General features: G+C 45.6%; 1 protein-coding gene across 10 annotated transcripts in view; it reads left to right on the top strand.

Annotated features, from left to right (window-relative positions):
- The first annotated feature begins 12,231 nt into the window (after positions 1 to 12,231).
- Positions 12,232 to 18,979, top strand: part of NPAS3 (neuronal PAS domain protein 3) — a 629,290-nt gene continuing 622,542 nt past the window's right edge. For 3 of the 10 annotated variants that reach the window (XM_033143786.1, XM_033143778.1, XM_033143768.1), the window contains exon 1: positions 12,232 to 12,564. In XM_033143786.1, coding sequence (XP_032999677.1) covers positions 12,407 to 12,564 — 158 coding nt within the window. In that variant the 5' untranslated portion in view covers positions 12,232 to 12,406. Of the gene's footprint in view, positions 12,565 to 16,375; positions 16,742 to 18,979 lie in introns of those variants that run through there. The other 7 variants (XM_033143794.1, XM_033143822.1, XM_033143841.1 and 4 more) reach the window with 6 other exon arrangements.

Here is an 18,979-nt window from a genome sequence, read left to right as displayed (position 1 = left end):
TACCCCTCCCAATTTGGTGTCATCTCATCTGCAAATTTGATAACAATCCCCTCAATTCCTTCATCCAAGTCATTTATAAAGATGTTGAACAACCACGGGCCCAGGACAGAACCCTGTGGCACCCCATTTGTCACTTTTTTCCAGGATGACAAGGAACCATTAATGAGTACTTTGATACCTCGTGTTACGTACTGCCCCCCCCCCCTTACGAATGCTTTGGGTTGCGTGCTCCTTGTTGCAAACTTTGCCCCAGGATGCAAGCGGAAGTCACACTCCGGCGGCGCGGCAGCAGCGGGAGGCACCATTAGCGAAAGCGCACCTCATGTTATGAGCGGTTTCCGATTACGAACGGACCTTTGGAACAGATTAAGTTCATAACCAGAGGTACCACTGTACTCTTTGGTTTCGGTCAGTCAACCCTATGAAAAGATACATTAAATCATTGATAAGCAACAGTTAAAAACAGGAAATCAACATATTCAAAAGATGGTTAAATAAACTGCAGGCTAAAAGGAATTAAAGTACATCTAGACATCTACATGTCCACATAGGCTGGCCTAGACAGAAATGTTTGTGCAGGGTGCCAAAAAGAATACAGAGAAGGCAGCTGCCTGGTGTCAATAGGCAGGGAGTTCCAAAGTGTAGGTGTGGCGACACTAAAATATCGATTTCTTACAAGTGCATAGTATTATATGGCATCTGTAACAGTGCCATATTGAAGTGGTCATTGGGTATATATCGGGTAAATTGATCTTGCAAGTAAACTAGACCCAAGCCATCAAGGACTTTATATACTAATAGTAAGACCTTGAACATGGTCTGCTAATAAATGGGCAATTGGTGCAGACCTCTAAGCAATTGTGGCACAGCCTTCTGCATTAACTGCAGTTTCTGGATCAAGCATGAGGAAAGCCCGCAATAGAGTGCACTGTGGTGATTCAGTCTCGAAGCCACCATTTCTATAGAGGGACAGCTCTATTCAAGAACAGGATGGGTGAGTGTGAAGTTGTCCTTTCTGTTTCAGTGAACAGAAACACGGTTTGTAAGTGAGAAAACTCCATGCGCCTCCATGTACCCAGAAAATTCACTGGATTGAGATGTTAGTGTTTCTATCATATTCCTTCCTAGCGTGTCGGGAAGAATGCTAGACTGAACATTTCCCCTGTATGCTAATTTTGTATGCTACAGGCATTTCATTTCATTTTTTCTGTATGGGAGAATATTCAAACACGCACAATGATTTTGTTGGAACAACTGGCTTACTCCTTGTTGTCCTTCCACTGGCAGGTGGAAGCCCTTCTTATTCCAACAGGCTATTAGGAACCAACTGTTTTTAAGGAAAGAGCTGCGGCTGTGATGTTTCTATTGTTATTATTTCTATTTTTGATAGACACCCAAACACACTGAGCGAGTCATAATGCTATTAGTGTTTGATTATGTTTTAATTATTATTATTTTCAATGTTTTAGCTTTTTCTATTTCTGTTGTTTATAAGCCACTTTGAATCCCGGTCTGGGGAAAAAGCAAGATTTAAATAAATGTAATAAAAGACTGATAAGTCTGTGGCATGTATGCAATGTTACATGTGTTGATCTACAAGATACACATGACTTTGTTTTTGCTTCAACAGGCTGCCTCTGGAAAATGATTTCGCTAGCTGCCTTGGGCATTTTATATAGAAAAGCAGGGCTATCAATATTTGCTGTAAGATTGAGCAGCAGAGAGTTAATGAGGCCAGGATGGCTGCAAATGTTTCTTAAAGTTCAAACAAGCCAGATTGTTGCCAAGCATGTTTATTTTCATTTTGCCAATGGACATGCCTGTCTCTGCCTTCACCACCTCCCCTTCTTCACTCGTAGCTGGGGTTGTAATCAAGGTGTTATGTGTGTAGGGCGAAATAGAGATAGCCATTTTCAGTCAGAGACTGGCACAGAAAAATGCCAGAAAATGTACATTTTCCTAAGGACAGCTCTGCTAGATTGAGCCCAAGGCTCATCTAGTTCAGCATCTTATTCTCACAGTGGCTAGCCAGATGCCTATGAGAAGCCCACAAATAGGAAATGAGCACAATAGCACTCTCCTCGCTTGTGTTTTCCAGAAACTGCTGTAAATAACAAGTGAAGAGGACTTAGGATATCCTTCTCCAACCTGGCTTCCTAAGGGTGTTTTTGATTAGAGCTTCTATCATCACTGGCTATTGGCCAGGTTGGTTGGTGCTGATGGGAGTCCAACCACATCTGTAGAGTATGAGATTGGGGAAGGTTGATGATCTTGCTGTTCCAGTCTAAGATACCTGTAGCTCCCATAGAGTATTAATTCATTTCTCTTCCTACTGCCATAGATTATCAGATCCACATGCACACACCTCTTTTTTCTAGTCCACATTTTGCATTTCAATAATTGAAGGCAATCAATGAATTATGAACCCCATAGATTTTGTATGTTTCGGTCAAGAGCTAATTCCCATTAGCTTCTGTAGATGCCACCCTAAAATGTTTATGCATTTATTAAAGTTCTATTTTTTAATTTTTTGTTTCTATTATTAATTAGATTTCCATGACAATCTTGTTCAGCTGAGCTACAGAGCATCATATGTAAATGAAAAGTCAATAATGTATGTAGGCATTCAACCTGAGCTGTTAGATACAGGATATCTATCTTGCTTATGCCAAGACAAAAGTGTGGCAGGTTCTTATCTGCAATATGGTTGTTTGCAGATGATGCAGCCTTGACAGCACACTCCAAAGAAGTTCTACAGAGACCCATCACTGTTTTGCCCAAGCCTGCAGAGCGTTTCAGCCTCACCATCAGCCTGACAAAGACCAACTATTGGGTCAGGACATTCATGCATCAGCTTGGTGACCACATGCTTGAGGTGGGTAGCTGTTTTGTCTACCTGGGCTCCACCATAGCCAGCAACCTTTTCATTGATGCTGAGCTGGACAAGCGTATTGGTAAGGCAGCAATGGCAATGGCTCAGCTTTCCAAAAGGGTATGGGAGAATGTGATGCTAACAACTAATGCCAAGATGAAGGTCTACCAGGCTTGTTTGTGAGCACCCTGCTTTATGGAAGTGAGCAGTGGGCAACTTGCATCAACCAGGAGCAGTGGCTCAATGTCTTCCATAGGTGCTGTGTCAGGAAGATTTGGGGCATCACATGGCAGGACAGAATCTCAAGCTATGATGCGCTATTCCAAGCCCACATTCCCAGAATGTTCACACTTCTGTCTCAGCAATGTCTATGCTGACTTGGTCATGTACACAGAATGGAACATTGCAGGATCCCCGGGATGTGCTTTACAGGGAGCGGCTTCAAGCACCAGGCCTGTTAGCAAACCAGCTCTACATAATAAGATGTCTGCAAACATTACATGAAGGCGGGCAACCTCAAACGCTGCCATGTGGGAATCACTTACAGACAAGCCTCATGGCCTGGAAACACACATTAAGAGGCCTCATATGAGGATCTCAGGATCCATGTTGGTCATATGGGGAGATGCGGTCTTTGAGGTTTTGACGGGTTTTATCTTGTGATACAACCTTGGAAGTTGTCGGAAAGGCAGATTCAACCCTATATTCATGCCATTCTTGTACAGCTTCATAAGGAAAAGGAAGGTGCCATTAAGAAGTCTTTAAACGTTCCTCCAGCCATTTATTGACCTGCTCTCTAAAGGCCATATACACTTCTTGTCGCATGCAGAATTCCTATTGATATCTTTAGGAGACTTATAAAAGATGTGAAGTAGAGAGAAAATAAATGGTTTAAACTACTTGTGATGTCTCTATCTGATATTGTTCTGAGACATGGAATTTGAGTAGCATTTTGGTTAGTGGAATGGGGGGGTTGCGGGGACGATTAGCTAGCTATCCCATTTTTTTTTTTATGAAGAATTTATTAACATTTTCATAATACAACACATCCCAGACCCACACCTACAAAATACAAAACAAATACAAATACACATAATGCCAGGATTCTTCTTCTTGTTTGTATACCTTACAAAAAAAAAATTCTATTTCTGAATCTTGACGTTTGACTTCCCCCGCCTTTTCACCTTCGGTTTTAAATCCATATTTTACTTTCTTAACAACTTTTCTCTATAAAATTTTTTTAACTTCAATTAGAGATAGCACAATTCTCTTAATCATCCTATTATAACATAAATCTTAGCAGAATATTCTTATAAAAACTAAACTTATTTCTTCTGTCCTTTATCATGCTGCTTTTAACTTAAAATCCAATATCTCCTTGCTTATTCAAAATAAACTTATAATTAACAAACTTCACTCTCCGATTTCATAACACACCATTTGGGTTTTACATTTGATACTTCATCCCACACCCCCTCTGTCCATTGTCTTTCTCTGTCTTTCGCCAGAACCAATCCTCCAGTTGTCTTCTTGTCCCAAATGTCCACAGATCCAGGCAGCATTCACAACAGACCTTGCATCGAGGGTGAGTGAGTGTCAAATTTCAGTTCCTGTCTCTTCCTTCCTTTGTTTCAATTGTTTCCCACGTCAGTCCAAATTTTCCATCGCCATTTTTTCTGAAGCCAGAGTGTAAAGACCAAAACTTTAAATGGAGATATTTTCTCCCCACTTAATCCCCAAAGGGAAAACTCAGCAGTCTCAGTTTTCAAATTCCGAGCACTTTGTATCCATTATTGTAGCAGCAGTCACTTAAACTGGTTACTTTCTTTCTCTCCCGAAGGGAGGGAGGCAGGCTCCCTTTCCTTCTTCCCCCCGGATCGTTCCAAAAATAGAAAAGTCAGTCAAATACTCACAACCCCCGGGTTCTTTCAGATCGTTAAAGACAGGTAGAACTTAGACCGCTCATCACAGGCTTTGTCGCCGCATTTACATCCCGGTTGGGGCATGTCCCCTATAGCCCGGCTCCGTCGTCCCTTCACCCCCACATCCCCCTTTACAGGGGAGCGAGGGAAGGGTTTCGGAGCCACAACGGGCACAGGCCGGGGAGCCCAGGGTGCGGGACGCTCTTCCCGACCCCACCGGAGCCCCGCTTTGCGGTAGCGGGGCTCCAAACCCCCGGGATGGACTGGGCGCTTCGCAGCCGAAGCAGCCCACGACCACCCGCAATGGCGTCGCCCGCCGGAAGTGCTATCCCATATTTTTCTGTGAAGACTTTATATTTAACACTGAACAATTGGTGTCCCTATGGTATAAACAGGATAGATAATGAATATAAGTGGGATAGAAATTAATCCTACTTGTGAGGAAATAGACAGTCATAATTCACTTAGGCTTCTCAGCTCTTGCGTATGAGGTCTTCAGCTAACTCATGGGATCTATTCTACATCCCATAGATGCTCATTATGAATTCTTTTTATGTGCAACATGTGGAGACTAACTAGTTTCATATCTCTTGATATCAGCTGTAGTCCAAAGCATTTTGTATTAAAGTGGAATGCAAACACAGATGCTATTTATACAATGGATTTGAATGCAAACTCTGTTTTAAACGTTGAAATTATTTATCTTAATTTGGTTTAGAAACAAGAAATATCTAGAACCTTGACCAAGAAAGATTATGCTCCTATCAAAGCTGTTGAAAAGTCTGAGGGGTCAGAATTTTTCAAAACTGAACCTCCTAGGGTTTGCTGCTGTGGTGTCTCTGAGTGCAATGGCACCTTGGGGGGATTTCCTTTACATCTACAAAGCTTCTGAACAGCTTGCACCCCACCCTCACTGCAGGTGCAGAATTAACCCCCCCACACACACACAAACACACTCTTGCTTTAAAAGAGATAATGCTAATTGCCAAGGGAAGAGCAAGTCGTTCTATATCTGTTCTAGCCAATTGTGTGTCCCCCCCAATTTTTTTATTAATTTTATCATAACACAAACAAAACACAACACAAAAACTACAAACAATACAAACATCATACCCCACTACCCCACCAAAATACTTATCTAAACCTAAACTATTCTTGTATATATCATTGTAAGTTGACTTCCTTACGTCTTCTCCGACTGCTTTCTTTGTAATTCTCTTTAGTAAGTTCCTTACCTTTTTCTAATCTTGTATTAAATACTATTCAACTTATCTTGATTTTAATAACCTTAAACATTACTTCCTATATTACTAAACCTTATCTATCTTCTACCTCTGTAGCCTACTATTTCCACCTGTCTGCTTTACATAATAATGTTTAGCATATTTCTTAAATATACTTTAAATTTAGTCCAGTCTTTCTCCACCGTGTCATCCCTCTGGTCTTGGAATTTCCCGGTCAGTTCAACGAGCTCCATATAGTCTATCATTTTCATCTGCCATTCTTCAATCGTTGATATTTCTTCTGTCTTCCAGTTCTTTGCGAGTAGAATTCTTGCTGCTGTTGTGGCATACATAAAGACTATTCTATCTTCTCTGGGAATCTCATGGTTTACAATACCCAGTAAAAAAGCTTCCGGTTTTTTACTAAATGTGTTTTCAACACTTTTTTCAATTCATTATAAATCTTCTCCCAGAAGTCTTTTACTTTCGGGCACGTCCACCACATATGAAAAAATGTCCCTTCTATTTGTTCTAGCCAATTGTTTAGATTTATGTTAAGTAGGCCAAGTTCAGACTAGAAAACGGGCTGGGGGCCCTCTTTGTGTCTTAGAACCAGTACTAAGTTTCCAGAAAAAGAGGTTCCCGAACTCACCATGAACGCTTCCCTTGTTCTTTTATAATGACATAGTGCCCACCTGAGAGGTGCCAGAACTGTGCTCTGGTGAGTTCCAGCTGAAAAAAACAACGCCCTGCTTAGAATTAGAATTGCAAGGGACGAGCAGGGGGGCCACAGAAAGTTCATTCTGGTGACACAAAGGGGAGACTGGGGGTGGGGGCAGAAATCTGAATCAGTTCACACCCAGTAATTTGTGCTTTCAGTAATTTGTGCTTCAGTACGCAAACGGAAGCACAGCCATTGTTTGAAATTCAGAGTTCTCTAAATTTTGCCGTGCACATCTCCAGTCAAGTAATGTGCATAAAAAACTGGTGAAAATAACATGCCAAGATGCATTACATTGGGGGGAACTGCTTTGCAAAAATGTGTATAAAAGGAGAAATTCATGCTAAGATGCTGACGAATATTCATTGGAACTTGTTTTCCGCAATTGCAAACTGATGAGGAAATGTGGAGAACTGCGTTTAACATTGGGGAAATGGGTAACGGAGAGAAACCGAAAAGAATATATTTGCCCATGCCTAGAGGAGACAAAGCAATATTAAACTAAAACCCAACGTGACTGTCACCTGCACAAGCAGGCCGTTTTGCGTGAGCAAAACATCTCCACTGAGATGGCTTTGAACATTCCAAGGAACCAGAAGGGTAGGTTGTACTTTCTTTCTCTGCAGTTCTTCTGATGTAAAGGCTCCAGATGCAGAGACAGCTTGTGTATTCCTCAAACACAAGTTGTTTCTTCCCCACCCCAATATTACATCAGAAACAAGAGAAAAGCACAACTTACTATGTTTTCCTTCTGCTGACTGTTTAGACTGGCAGATGCCGTTCTAAATTTTCCATAAGGAAGTCTCAGGGAGGAGAGCCTGCAACTTCATGCCACTCAATATAATATCTTTAGTTTTGTCAGCAGTACCTAAATCTAAGAGAGATGCCTAGGAAAAGAATTAACATTGTCAGGTATGTTTAGCCTGGAGAAGAGAAGGTTAAGGGGTGATATGATAGCCATGTTCAAATATATAAAAGGATGTCATATAGAGGAGGGAGAAAGGTTGTTTTCTGCTGCTCCAGAGAAGAGGACACGGGGCAATGGATTCAAACTACTGTACAAGAAATAAGATTCCACCTAAACATTAGGAAGAACTTCCTGACAGTAAGAGCTGTTCGACAGTGGAATTTGCTGCCAAGGAGTGTGGTGGAGTCTCCTTCTTTGGAGGTCTTTAAGCGGAGGCTTGACAGCCATCTGTCAGGAATGCTTTGATGGTGTTTCCTGCTTGGCAGAGGGTTGGACTGGATGGCCCTTGTGGTCTCTTCCAACTCTATGATTCTATGATTCTATGAACTGAAAAGTTTCTCTCAAAGCTCTTTTCTTCCAGGACAAAGTGAGGCAGAGGAATCCAAACTAAAGGAAGCCTGCATAATAGATGCTGGTATAATTTAGCCCTGTTCCAAACTCTGTTCAGGAGCAGGGCTGCTGCCGGTTGAGCCTGCCAGGGGAGAAATGAGCCTTTAGAATTGAGTTTGACTTATACCACCCTTCTTGCAGGGTTAGCTTTTGCTAGGTTGCTAGGCCACATCACTCAGCTCAACAGAGTTTGGAATAGGGTACTTTTTCCTCTTCCCCATCATGCCCCTCCAATGGAATGCCACTTTTGGGGACTTAACCTGGACATGGTTGAATCCTGGCTGCGCTGGGATGGAGAACTTCAGCCAGCATATCTCCAGTTGAGCCATGGGCATAGTCAAGGGGAGGCAGGGGGGCAGATGCCCCCCCCCCCCGAGCAAGTAAAACAATAGAAATACTTAACTGACCAATCAGGTCGGTTCTGCCCCCTAAAAAGTCCTGCCCCCAAAAAAACACCCATGAGCTGAGCTGGGATGAGAGACTTCACCCAGCATAGTTCTGGCTAAGGCCAAGCTCAACCTGAGATCTGACTACTACAAACTCTGCTCAGCCCAATGAACTTGGGTTTGGATAGCTCCCTTAAAAAACTCCATTCTATCATTACATCCCATTCTATCCTATGGAGAACATACAATTCCCATGCTAGAACAGCTTGATTGGCTATCAGTTTGTTTACAGGCACAGTTGAAAGTTCTCTAGTTATCACCTATAAAACCCTTCAGTCTAAGCTATCTGCTTAGTCGTGTTCCCTCATACGAACCTGCCTGGGTTTTGAGATCTTTGGGGGAAGCCCTTCTCTAGGTCCCACCACCCTCACACACATGTTTGGTGGGGACACGGGAGAAGGCCCTCTCGATGGCTGCTCCCAGACATTGGAACTCCTTCCCTAGAGAAGCTAGACTAGCTCCCTCTTTGCTGTCCTTCCACAAGACTTTATTGTTCCATCAGGCTTTGGGCAATTGATTGCCTTTAATCAAAGGACTGGTGCTGTGCTGCTTTCATTCTAATTATTGGTATGTTTAAAACTGATTTTATATATGCATATGGTTTTAAATCACTATTTAACTATATTTCAATGATTAAGTTTTCTATGTTTTAGCAGTTCTTGATTTTATCTGTAAGTTGCCTTGAGTCCCAACAGGGGAAAAGGTGGGGAATAAATAAATAAATAAATAAATAAATAAATAAATAAATAAATAATAATAATAATATAATAATAATAATAATATCCTATCCTGCCTGTCCTAGTCTGCGTACGTCACCCTAGCACAGTAAGAGAATATCATTGTGAGTCCCAAATTAAATTTCCACACCGCCCTTTATCCAAGGATCACAGGGCGGTTTACAATATAAAAACACAAAATACATAATACAAACAAACAAAAACAATGCCCCCTCCAGTTTAAAAGGAGATAGCTTGTTCAATTAGCCAAAGGCCTAGGAGAAGGGGAATGTTTTTGGATGGCACCTAAAGATATGTAATGAAGGTGCCAGGCAAACCTCCCTGGGGAAAGTATTCCATAAATGGGGAGCCACTGCAGAAACGGCCTGTTCTTCATGTTGCCACCCTCTGAACCTGTCAAGAAGGGGGCACACTACGAAGAGCCTCAGATGGCTCACAGGCACAAGTCAAAAATTCCACTCTAGGGCAATACCTTTATTTGACAATCAAAATGTCACAGCATTCTATCCAAGCTTTTGAGTTCACCATAATTTTTCATCTGTCTAGATGGTAAACTGAACAAATGTGGGGCTGTAGGGGCAGGGGAGAGGTGATGAAGCCATCTCTGGCTATGCACACATTAGTGGCTGAAAACGCAGTGAGGTTGTCTCCACTCCACTCCACCCTGGCAGTTTAAGCTGCATTTTTATATTGCTGTAAACACCAGAGAGTGGGTGGGGTTGTTGCACCTGTGCCTTGCTTATTTGGTTTCTCTGGATCTGCAGCTTTTGGACTCCTATCCACAAAGCTGTCGTCTGTGCATGTGCACAGCTGTCTCAGTTTAACTGTGAAGTGAATGTGGCTTATGTTTTCAATTGGATGGAGGCTGGTTGGAGGGAAAGTGCATCAAACAGCGTGTTTCTTAAGAAATGACTGCACTGTGGTTAACATCATGTGAACATGGCTTCAAACACCAAAAGTGGGAGCGCACTGGAGCCAGAGTAATGGTGATGTATACACAGCCAAAGTCTACATCTTGTAAGTGGTGTAGGCTGGAATGAGGGATGAGGCAGCAGACATTCAATGAAGCGGTATAGGTGCTGTTCTGGTATCATGTTGCACTGAGGTGTTTGCAAACACAAAAGCCAGCTGTTACCAAAGTCTGTCCTCTATCCTGAGGCAAAACATAGAGGTTTTTTTACAGGTGGGCAACAGGAAACAAGATTCTCGAAGTATTCCTTGTATAAACAAAGGCACAGATTCATTTAAGTGGAGCACTAGGGAAACAACAGCCAAATTAGGTAGGTTTCCTAGCTGTGAAGAGAATTAAATTTATTAATTTATTATTGCTATTATTGTCAGTAGAAGTTCATTCTTTAAACCCCAAAATGGGTCTTTGCATACAACCCACTCCACATGACTGTGTGGATAGTCCTCCTTCTCCGTGCAAATGCCTTGGCACAATTGCATGGATGGGCTGAATGGGCTAACCAAAGTGGCAAGTGTGCAGAAGGAAGGAAGGAAGAAAACCGGAAAGGGGCTCGGAGAAAGACCCGGGACTGCAGTGCTTCTGGTCAACGCCAGGGGAGTCACTCCGCAGCTTGGCGAGGAGGACCTTTCTCCCTTTGGACATCCCTCCGCTCCCCGCGAAGGGCAGAGTGGGAAAGGCACGAAAGCGTGGGGCTGCGAGCGCGGCGGCGCATTCCAGAGGTGCTGCCCCCTAAAGCGCCTTTGCGAAAACTCCGCGCGCGGCACCAGGCAGGAGCTGCTGCGCCGCCGGCAGGGCAGTCCCCCCCGCTGCGATTTGTTGTACGAGTTTTTGTCTGCAAGGCTACAAACCAGAACAAGGTTTCAGGGGGCGGGAAGAGGAATTTGACTTTGCACTCGTACTCCTTCGCCAAGGAGCGGCCAGATCCCTTAAAAGCCCAAAACTCCTTGGCGCAAAACGCGGAACTTTTCTTTGTCCCAGTGTAGGATGGCTACGTGAGTCGCTGAGGCTGCCTGGCATGCAGAAAGTGCCCGTGTCGAGTGGCTGGTGTGGATCGGCCAGTGTTAAGGGGACGGCGGCGGGCTCTGCCACGGCTGCAGGCAGCCCAAGCAGCTGCCTCGCTCATCACCGCGTTCAATGCGTTTGGCGAGGCCTTTCTTTGCGCCGCGCCGAGCGGTATAATTGATATGTTGGCAGACGCGACAACGCGGACCTGTGCGTGCAGCAGGCAGATAGGCAAGACGCAGGCGCGCGCGCGCACCCACACCCCACCTTCCCAAGTTTGAGTAGCAATAACAGTGGCGCACACTAGGAGGGCAGGAGAGTCACTTCCCTATAATAGAGAAGCAACTCTGCCGTTGCACAAAAGCCGCGCGTTTTCTCCTGGGTGCAAATCAGCCCTTCATAGAGAGCAAAGACAGAAGGCGGGCCGCGGAGGGGGGGGGGTGGAGGAGAAGAAGAGGAGAGAGGGAAGGGGAAGGCAACGCTAGTTCCCAAGAACTTGAGCTAACGGCAGGCTGCTTCCTCCTCCACTCGTCTTTTCTTTTCTTTTTTGAGAGGGGGCTATTCTCCTCCTCGCCGCCACTTCTTTTTCTCCCCAGCCCCAACCCTGTTGGTTCTGGCCCATCGCTCTGCGGTCAGCGTTGTTTTTGAGCAACAGAGGAAACCCTCCAAGACTTTTGCGTTTTGGGGGCGGAAGAGAGAAGGAGGGGGGCGGGAGACAATATTTGCTGCCCATCATTTTCACGGCCACGCGAAAGTAATCGTGCGCCCCCTCATCTCTCCGCGCTGTACCTTTTCCGCTCGGATTCCTTGTTCCTGGACTGTAGAGATTTCCCTTCTTGATTCCCTCCCCCCATTTAATTTTTGCAGCCTTCCCTTCCCGCCGAATCCTGACACGTTGCATGTTTGCAAATTGGTGAAAATACCTTCCCTCTCCTTCTCTCCCCCCACCCCGCTTTTCACTCCCAGCCCCCCCCCCCCCCGCCCGTCTCAACTCAATCTCAGCCCAGCCGCTCAGATCAAAGCGCCGTGCCTCCCTCCCAGTGGCCGCCGCTCACTAATGGGATTGCAGTGTGCCTGGCTCTGCTGCTGCAGCCGCCGGAGGGAGAGGAGCTGCTGTACCTCTTCGCCGACACTCGCTGGGTGCTGAGCCGCGGGGATGATCCGGATCTTCCCGGATTTCAGCGTGCAGGTGACTGCAGCTGCGGCCGGCGGGGCAGCGGGAGGAGTGCCGGCCGGTCCGGGCATGGGGAGAGCCAGTTCCGCAGCCAACGGGAACCCGCAAAACGTCCAGGGCATCACTTCCTACCAACAACGGTAAGTACACAACCCCCAAAGTGTGCGTGTGAATTAGGCTTCCTCACTTGTTTTGTGCGTGTCTCGTGTGTCCTCCTGTGCTCGTTTGTTTTTAAATTTTAAGAAATCACGTCTTGCTTGCGTTTTGGGGGGGGGGGGGGCAAGACACTTTAAAAAAAAGGATATTTTAAAAAAGGTGCCCAGAAATGTTCCTAGAGCTTCGAAAGCAACAATAACAAAAAGGGGGGAAAGTGAGATTCATGGCAGCTCAAGGGCTGAGGATCTTCCTTCCACTCCTGCTGCAAAGTTTGGGATCCTGTCTGCTTAGCCTCCTTCCTCAAGTAGGGATTTCTCAATGTCAATGCCTTGTGCAAACCCCACAGCATGGCAGCCAAGAGGTATAATTGATCACCCTACTGTGATTGATAATTTGTTTTCAATTGAACAAGATAGAGTTTTCACTTGGCGTTTTCAACCCTTGCAATTCCACACTTTTATTACAACAGTATTAGCATGTCACCTGTTACTAGGGGGAAATCTATCAGGAAACCCTAAGCGGGCTCAGCACTGTGGAGTATTCAACTGAAATGCATTCTAATGCAAATTTCCGAGGTTCACAGACAGCTCCTTTAGGAAGGAACATAACCAAGTTGGCTTAGGCAATAAGTCTAGTGAAGTTTAAAGACCTTGCTCACCTTTTCACTCTCCCTCAACCAGTCAGACAGGTGGTAATGTTAACAGGACCTATAATTAAATGGCATTCCAGTCCTTTTTTCTAAGATAATAAACAATAATGCTTTTGTTTGCTTTTCTTTGTCACTAGAAGATCACAGCAAAGATGCAATGATAAAAAGGAAGCAAGAGAATAATTTTAGACTGTACCCTGCAACATTTTTTTTTATTCTTTTTGGTGCCTTCCAAGTTGCTCTGACTGTTAGTGTCATGATAAATGAAATATTAGATGAGAAGCTCAAGGATGTGTGCAAACATAAACAACTCATACTTTAAACTTAAATTTTGAAGTTCACTGGTTTGGGAACTCTTTAGAACCACCGATGTTTATATTTCAGCCATTAAGGTTTAGACTATGACACCACTCTGTCCATCAGTATTGAGACATACAGCTGTTAGGGCCAAGTTTGGGAAACACAGTTTGCTTTTAGTAAACTGGTGTGCTGCTGATGCTTCTGCACATTTAGGATAAACTCTTGAGATTCTTGAAGTCATCTCAAGAGATGCTAAAGCAGCTCAGAGCCTGTGAATGTTTGAAATTCAAAATCAGTGTTGTGTTGTTTAAAGCAAACACAGGAATTCTTTATATAAAGTAAGTGCCTTGTGACAGATATAAAAGATAGATAAAAGTTGGTGTAGCTCTAGCCTTCCTTGGTTTCCGAGTTACAATATTTTTTGTCACTTGGAGAATTCTTAAAATTACAGAGGAAACCTCTCTTTAAATAGGAAGCACAGTGTAAGAGTCAAAATAGTTTTGCCTCTGAAGGGGGAAGTCAAGGGTCAGAAATAGCAGATTAATTTTTACACAAGTGCAAGATACTTCCTGAGAAATTATGATGCATTGGAAAGAATATACAGTATGCACCATCTCAGTTTATAGTATTAAAATGTAAAATTGCCTAGACTGTAAGAAGTTAAAGGGTTATAGTCACCTCTAACCTGTAGCTATTTATCCCAACTAATGCCTATTTACCTGGGAGTAAGCCTCATTGAATTTATAAGGACTTACTTCTGAGTAGACATGAGGACTGCACTGTAAGGCTGCAGTCCTATGCACACTTTCATGGGAATTGGTCCTATTATACTCTGTGGGACCTACTTCCAAGAGCTTAATTTAGTTAGTATAGGTTCATTCTTTTACAATTCAAATTTATATTCCAAGAGTCTTCCCTTTCAAAATGCACAGTAAAATAAAACCCTTAAAAAGTTCAGAATATTAACTCTGCACATGCAGATGAAAAGCAAGTTGTAATTATTTCATTTGAGCTATTAAAAATACTATTCCATGTGATTCTGTGAAATTGTTCCAATAAGGCAGGAGGGTATTGCTACTTCTCCACACTCATTACAAACCCAAGTGCCACCTGTTAACTTTATTGCTTTTTAGTAGGATAGGGGAAGTTAAAGGGTGTTCAGAATGCCTCCATGGAATCCTGTAAGAACACAATCCCCAAACCTGAGTTTATAGGAGCAGCATTTATATTCTGTAACAAAATAATTAGCAGGTCCCTTTGTGGATGTACTTCCTTACAATTGTTTATCTCTAATGATTTTTGTGTGCCGTAATGCAAAAGGAGGAATCCTTCTGATGGGTTTGAATCAGAAGAAGGTGAATGAATAGTGTTTCAGGGAGAGAGACAGAAGCAGTTTGTAGCGTTCAGGATGCAAGCTACTTAGGCCGGTTGCATCTGCTTCTCAGAGCCCTGAGGGATGTCAGGCAGGTCAAACTCGCTGCCTCCGGTGGCAGAGATCATATTTTTGGGGGTCACTGACTGCGTCCTGCAGCCAAACTTTCCGGCACTTTGCAAACTCCTTATGCAACCATCCTCTTACCAACACATGTGTGGATTAGTTGCATTCCTTTTAATTGCCTTCAAATTCCAGCTGGAACACCTTAGATTTTAAATGGTCTGATTGCCCTGCTTTTGCTTGAAAACTTACTTTTTGTTACTCCAGGAACAAAAGCAGGGGGCTTAACACATTACTGACATGGAACTGCTTTTCAGCTGACATTCGGAAAACACATTCGAAAAGTGCCTCCTCCCTCGGGCTCTTAACTTAAAAATATATAAAAAATAACTACACCATTTCCTCAGCTATACTCACTCCCACCCTTTATTTCACACATTTCCTTTTCAAGTTTATAAACTGGCACAGTAACAGTCCGTATTAAGCACCAAGTGTGAACTTCCCCTAAGAGGGCGGGCGATCGCTGTGCCACGAGAAATACGGTAAACTGTACGTCGCGATGGATTGCTTTTGCACCCATTTCCGCGCAGTCTCGCGTCCGCTCCGTAGTATTACGGTAGTTGGACGGAGGACAAGAGTCAGACGCATGTGCAGCAAGCCTGCGTAGCTGAAAGATGTCATTCCATCCTCCGTACACACACGCACACACATGCTGTGTACATAAAGACACGCACGTATGCTAATAGACGCATAGGCACCCAGATCAGTGTACACTAATAACACCCCCTCTCTACATGTGCATATACATACATATGCATGTAAGTACTGTACACCCCCCAGATATATCGTGTGCACTATGTACCATGCAAAGTACACTCTTCCTATCCCTTCTTTTGACCCCGTGTGCTCTGCCATTCCGCGAATGCGCCCAGCCTGTTGCCAGAATCCAGCCCCAGCCGCCAAGCGAGTGCCTGTCTGCGGCTCTCCAGCCTCCCTCTCTGTCTCCCTCTCCTGCTGCTGCTGCCGCCTGCGCTGCTCCAGAGAAGGAAAGTCTGCGAAACTGCAACTGAGTGGCGTTGTTGCGCCGGCAGCGGAGGCTCTCGCGTCCCTTTGCACGCAAGGAGTCAGAGCGGTCGGAGTCGGCGAAGCAGCAGCTGGAAAATGCCCAGAAATACTTTCACAGCGGCCAAGCGCGGGGAGCTCTGACTTCTCACTTTCCCGCCCCCCTCCCATGGCCATGGCCTGGCTCCGCGCTTGAGCCGGTCCCGCGGGCTCTCTCTCTCTCTCTCTCTCTCTCTCTCTCTCTCCCCCACACCTGCCGGGCGATGCCAGCGGCCGGGTTGCCCACCGGGGCTGCGCGCCTTTCTCCGCCCGCCGCGGCCGGCCGCTCGTCGCTGTGCCTGACATGCCTTCGGAGGGGACGGAGCCTGGGCTCTCTCGGAGGCTCGTCGGCTTCTGGACGGCGGCGGCCCGGGCCCCAGCAGCGCTAGCGAGCGAGCCGAGCAGCGAAGCAACAACCTGCGCCAGGACCGCTGCGCCGGGGAGCGGGAGCCCGCAATGCATTGGCCTCCGTACTTTTCCTCAGCCTGCCTGCCTGAGCAGGGCCATTGCCGCCGCCGCTCCTGCTAGACACAACACCACACACCAGGAGGGGGAAAAGTAAGGGAGAGAGAGAGAGAGGAAAGGGGAGAGAGGGGGAAAGGAAAGGAAAAAAAAAGCCCAGGAAGATGGCGCCCACCAAGCCAAGCTTTCAGCAGGATCCTTCCAGGCGAGAACGGTAACACTTTCTCTGTATTGAACCTGAGGCGGCAGCGCCCGCCTGCGTCTGGGGCGCCGTCGCCGCCTGCAGCCTCGGGTCTGGTTTGGTCGGCTTCCATGCCCGGGAAAAGGAGAAGCGGAGGGAGGGGGTTGGCGGTGGAGGAGGAGGAGGAGGAGAGAGGAGAGGCAGGCAGGCGGCGGCGGCGGCTCTCCTCAGCCTGCAAAGACCCGCTCGTGCTGCTCGGGCTCGGGAGTTCCTCTTGGTGCATGCATATTTGGCTGCTGCCGCCGCTGCTCCTCACAGACACAGCAGCATACTTGGCTAGTCTCGCAGCAGCAGCGATCCTGCGCCTCCCCGCACATTGCAGGAGTCGGTGTTTGGCGGGAGGGAGAGAAGGAAGGAAGGAAGGAAGGAAGGAAGGGGGAGTGAGGCGGAATTCCCGGGAGGCAACTTTTCGGCTGGATGGTCTCGGCGAGGAGGCGGCGGCGGCGGGGCGGAAGGGGGACAGGCGGGGAGCTTTCGCCAGGCCCAGCTTTGCCTTGTCGAAGGGCCGGCTGGGCTGGTGCGGCTAGGCCGAAACGGCTTGCTGAGAGGAGCTGGCTGGGCTCTTCTTCGCAACTGCCGGGGCAACTTTAGTCAGAGGCGTCTGGCGACAATTCCGCTTAGCCCTTCTCTCTCCTCCCGCTTTTTGTGTGTGTGTGTGGGGTGGGGGGGGGGTGGGAACCAGCCCGAGATTGGGGTTTAGTCTGTCGAACTTGTTTGCTCTAATGCGCGGTCAGGGGATATGCTCTGGCAGTCGCCGGGAGAGTTTGCTGTGGCGGCCGAGGCGAGAAGTGGGCTCTCCTTTCCAAGTCTCCACACTCCTGTTTGCGTCGCGCGCGCTCTTCCCCCTTCCCGCTTCTTCCCATATACTTTTATTGCCGTTGCTGGTCGGCTCTGCGTATTGTTGATGACATGTCTGTGTGCAGCTGTCATCCGAGTCCAAGCAAAGTGTGTCTTTAGAGAAGGGCTCCCTCTCGATGGACAAGGGAATTCCCGGCCCATTGAAAATTAATGGGCACATGTGGCAGCCCCGTTTGGAAAGTAATGGGTACGTGTGGCTGAGCCACTGGAAACAGTGAATGAATGGGCTAATTGAGGTATGAAAGACCTTTGAAAACAGGTGAGCTTTCAGGGCAAGCCACCCATGACCTTTCTGCAAGAGCATGCTGAAAGGTTTTGTCTGAGCTCATAAAGTTTTAGCATTGAGTCTGTTGTTTCTGAGCATGTGCAGAGCACGTTTTGGGTAATAACAACCAGCCTTCCAAGAAACAGGGACAGGGCTTCTGGAGCATAAGGTGTGAGTTCCAGGCAGGGTTGAGACTCAGCACTTCTCTTTATGCAGATCAATTCCTGTACAAGGGAAAGTTGAGGGGTGTTGATGCAGGGAATCCAGAGAGGACAATTGGGAATGGCATAGAGGTTGCCATGGGTACTGAGAGGCTTGGTTACTCAGAACAGAATACAGTAGTTGTGGAATGATAGCACCCACCACTGCAAGGAAGGACAGCTTCCACGGTACCTCCTCCACTAAGCAACATATTGCAAAGTTTACAAGTTCAACTGATGTTACTGAAAAATGCTTTGGAAAATCTCCAGAGCATCATTTCAATTCTATATGATCAAATGGAGACCATAGTACATATTGGTTTCCTCTTTTGCTCCCTTTGATTTTCCAGTTCTGCTTGGTGAGGAAGGTTCCTATTTGAGATATAAAATGAAAACCACCCCCTGAGTTGCTTTTAAAAAATGTCTATAGATATTATGGAGTGCATAGTGATTGATCAGGTGAATGTGAAGAATTGTAGTTGTTGCTTTATGCTGATACAATGTACCATTTGGCTTTAAAAATGTGTACTGATCAGGAGAGTATAAATGTAAATATGTCCGCTCCTTTGATTAAAATGGGTATTTGAGGGTGCCATCTGTATCAGCTGAGCTAGTGCTAGGAATTGAGCCGATTTCATATTATTTTCTAAATAGGTTTAAATACAAACATTCTGCTTTTGTTCATTCTGTACTTAGTGCTTTGTTTATAGTATAAGCTGTTGCATCTTGTACCTCAAGCTATATTTGGATATGCTCATGATGGAAATACATCATCTTGTTGAAATTTATGGAAATCAGAGGTTTAACGTCCCTTTACTTCTCTTTAGCTATGAAAATTCTGTGTTTTCCCTCCAGTGACTGTAAAAGCATTTGTGTATTACTAATAAT

This window comes from Lacerta agilis, chromosome 1 (assembly GCF_009819535.1).
Source record: "Lacerta agilis isolate rLacAgi1 chromosome 1, rLacAgi1.pri, whole genome shotgun sequence".
Classification (NCBI taxonomy): Eukaryota; Metazoa; Chordata; class Lepidosauria; order Squamata; family Lacertidae; genus Lacerta; species Lacerta agilis.
Note: the sequence above shows the minus strand (reverse complement) of the source record. Positions and strands in the feature narration are given on the sequence as shown.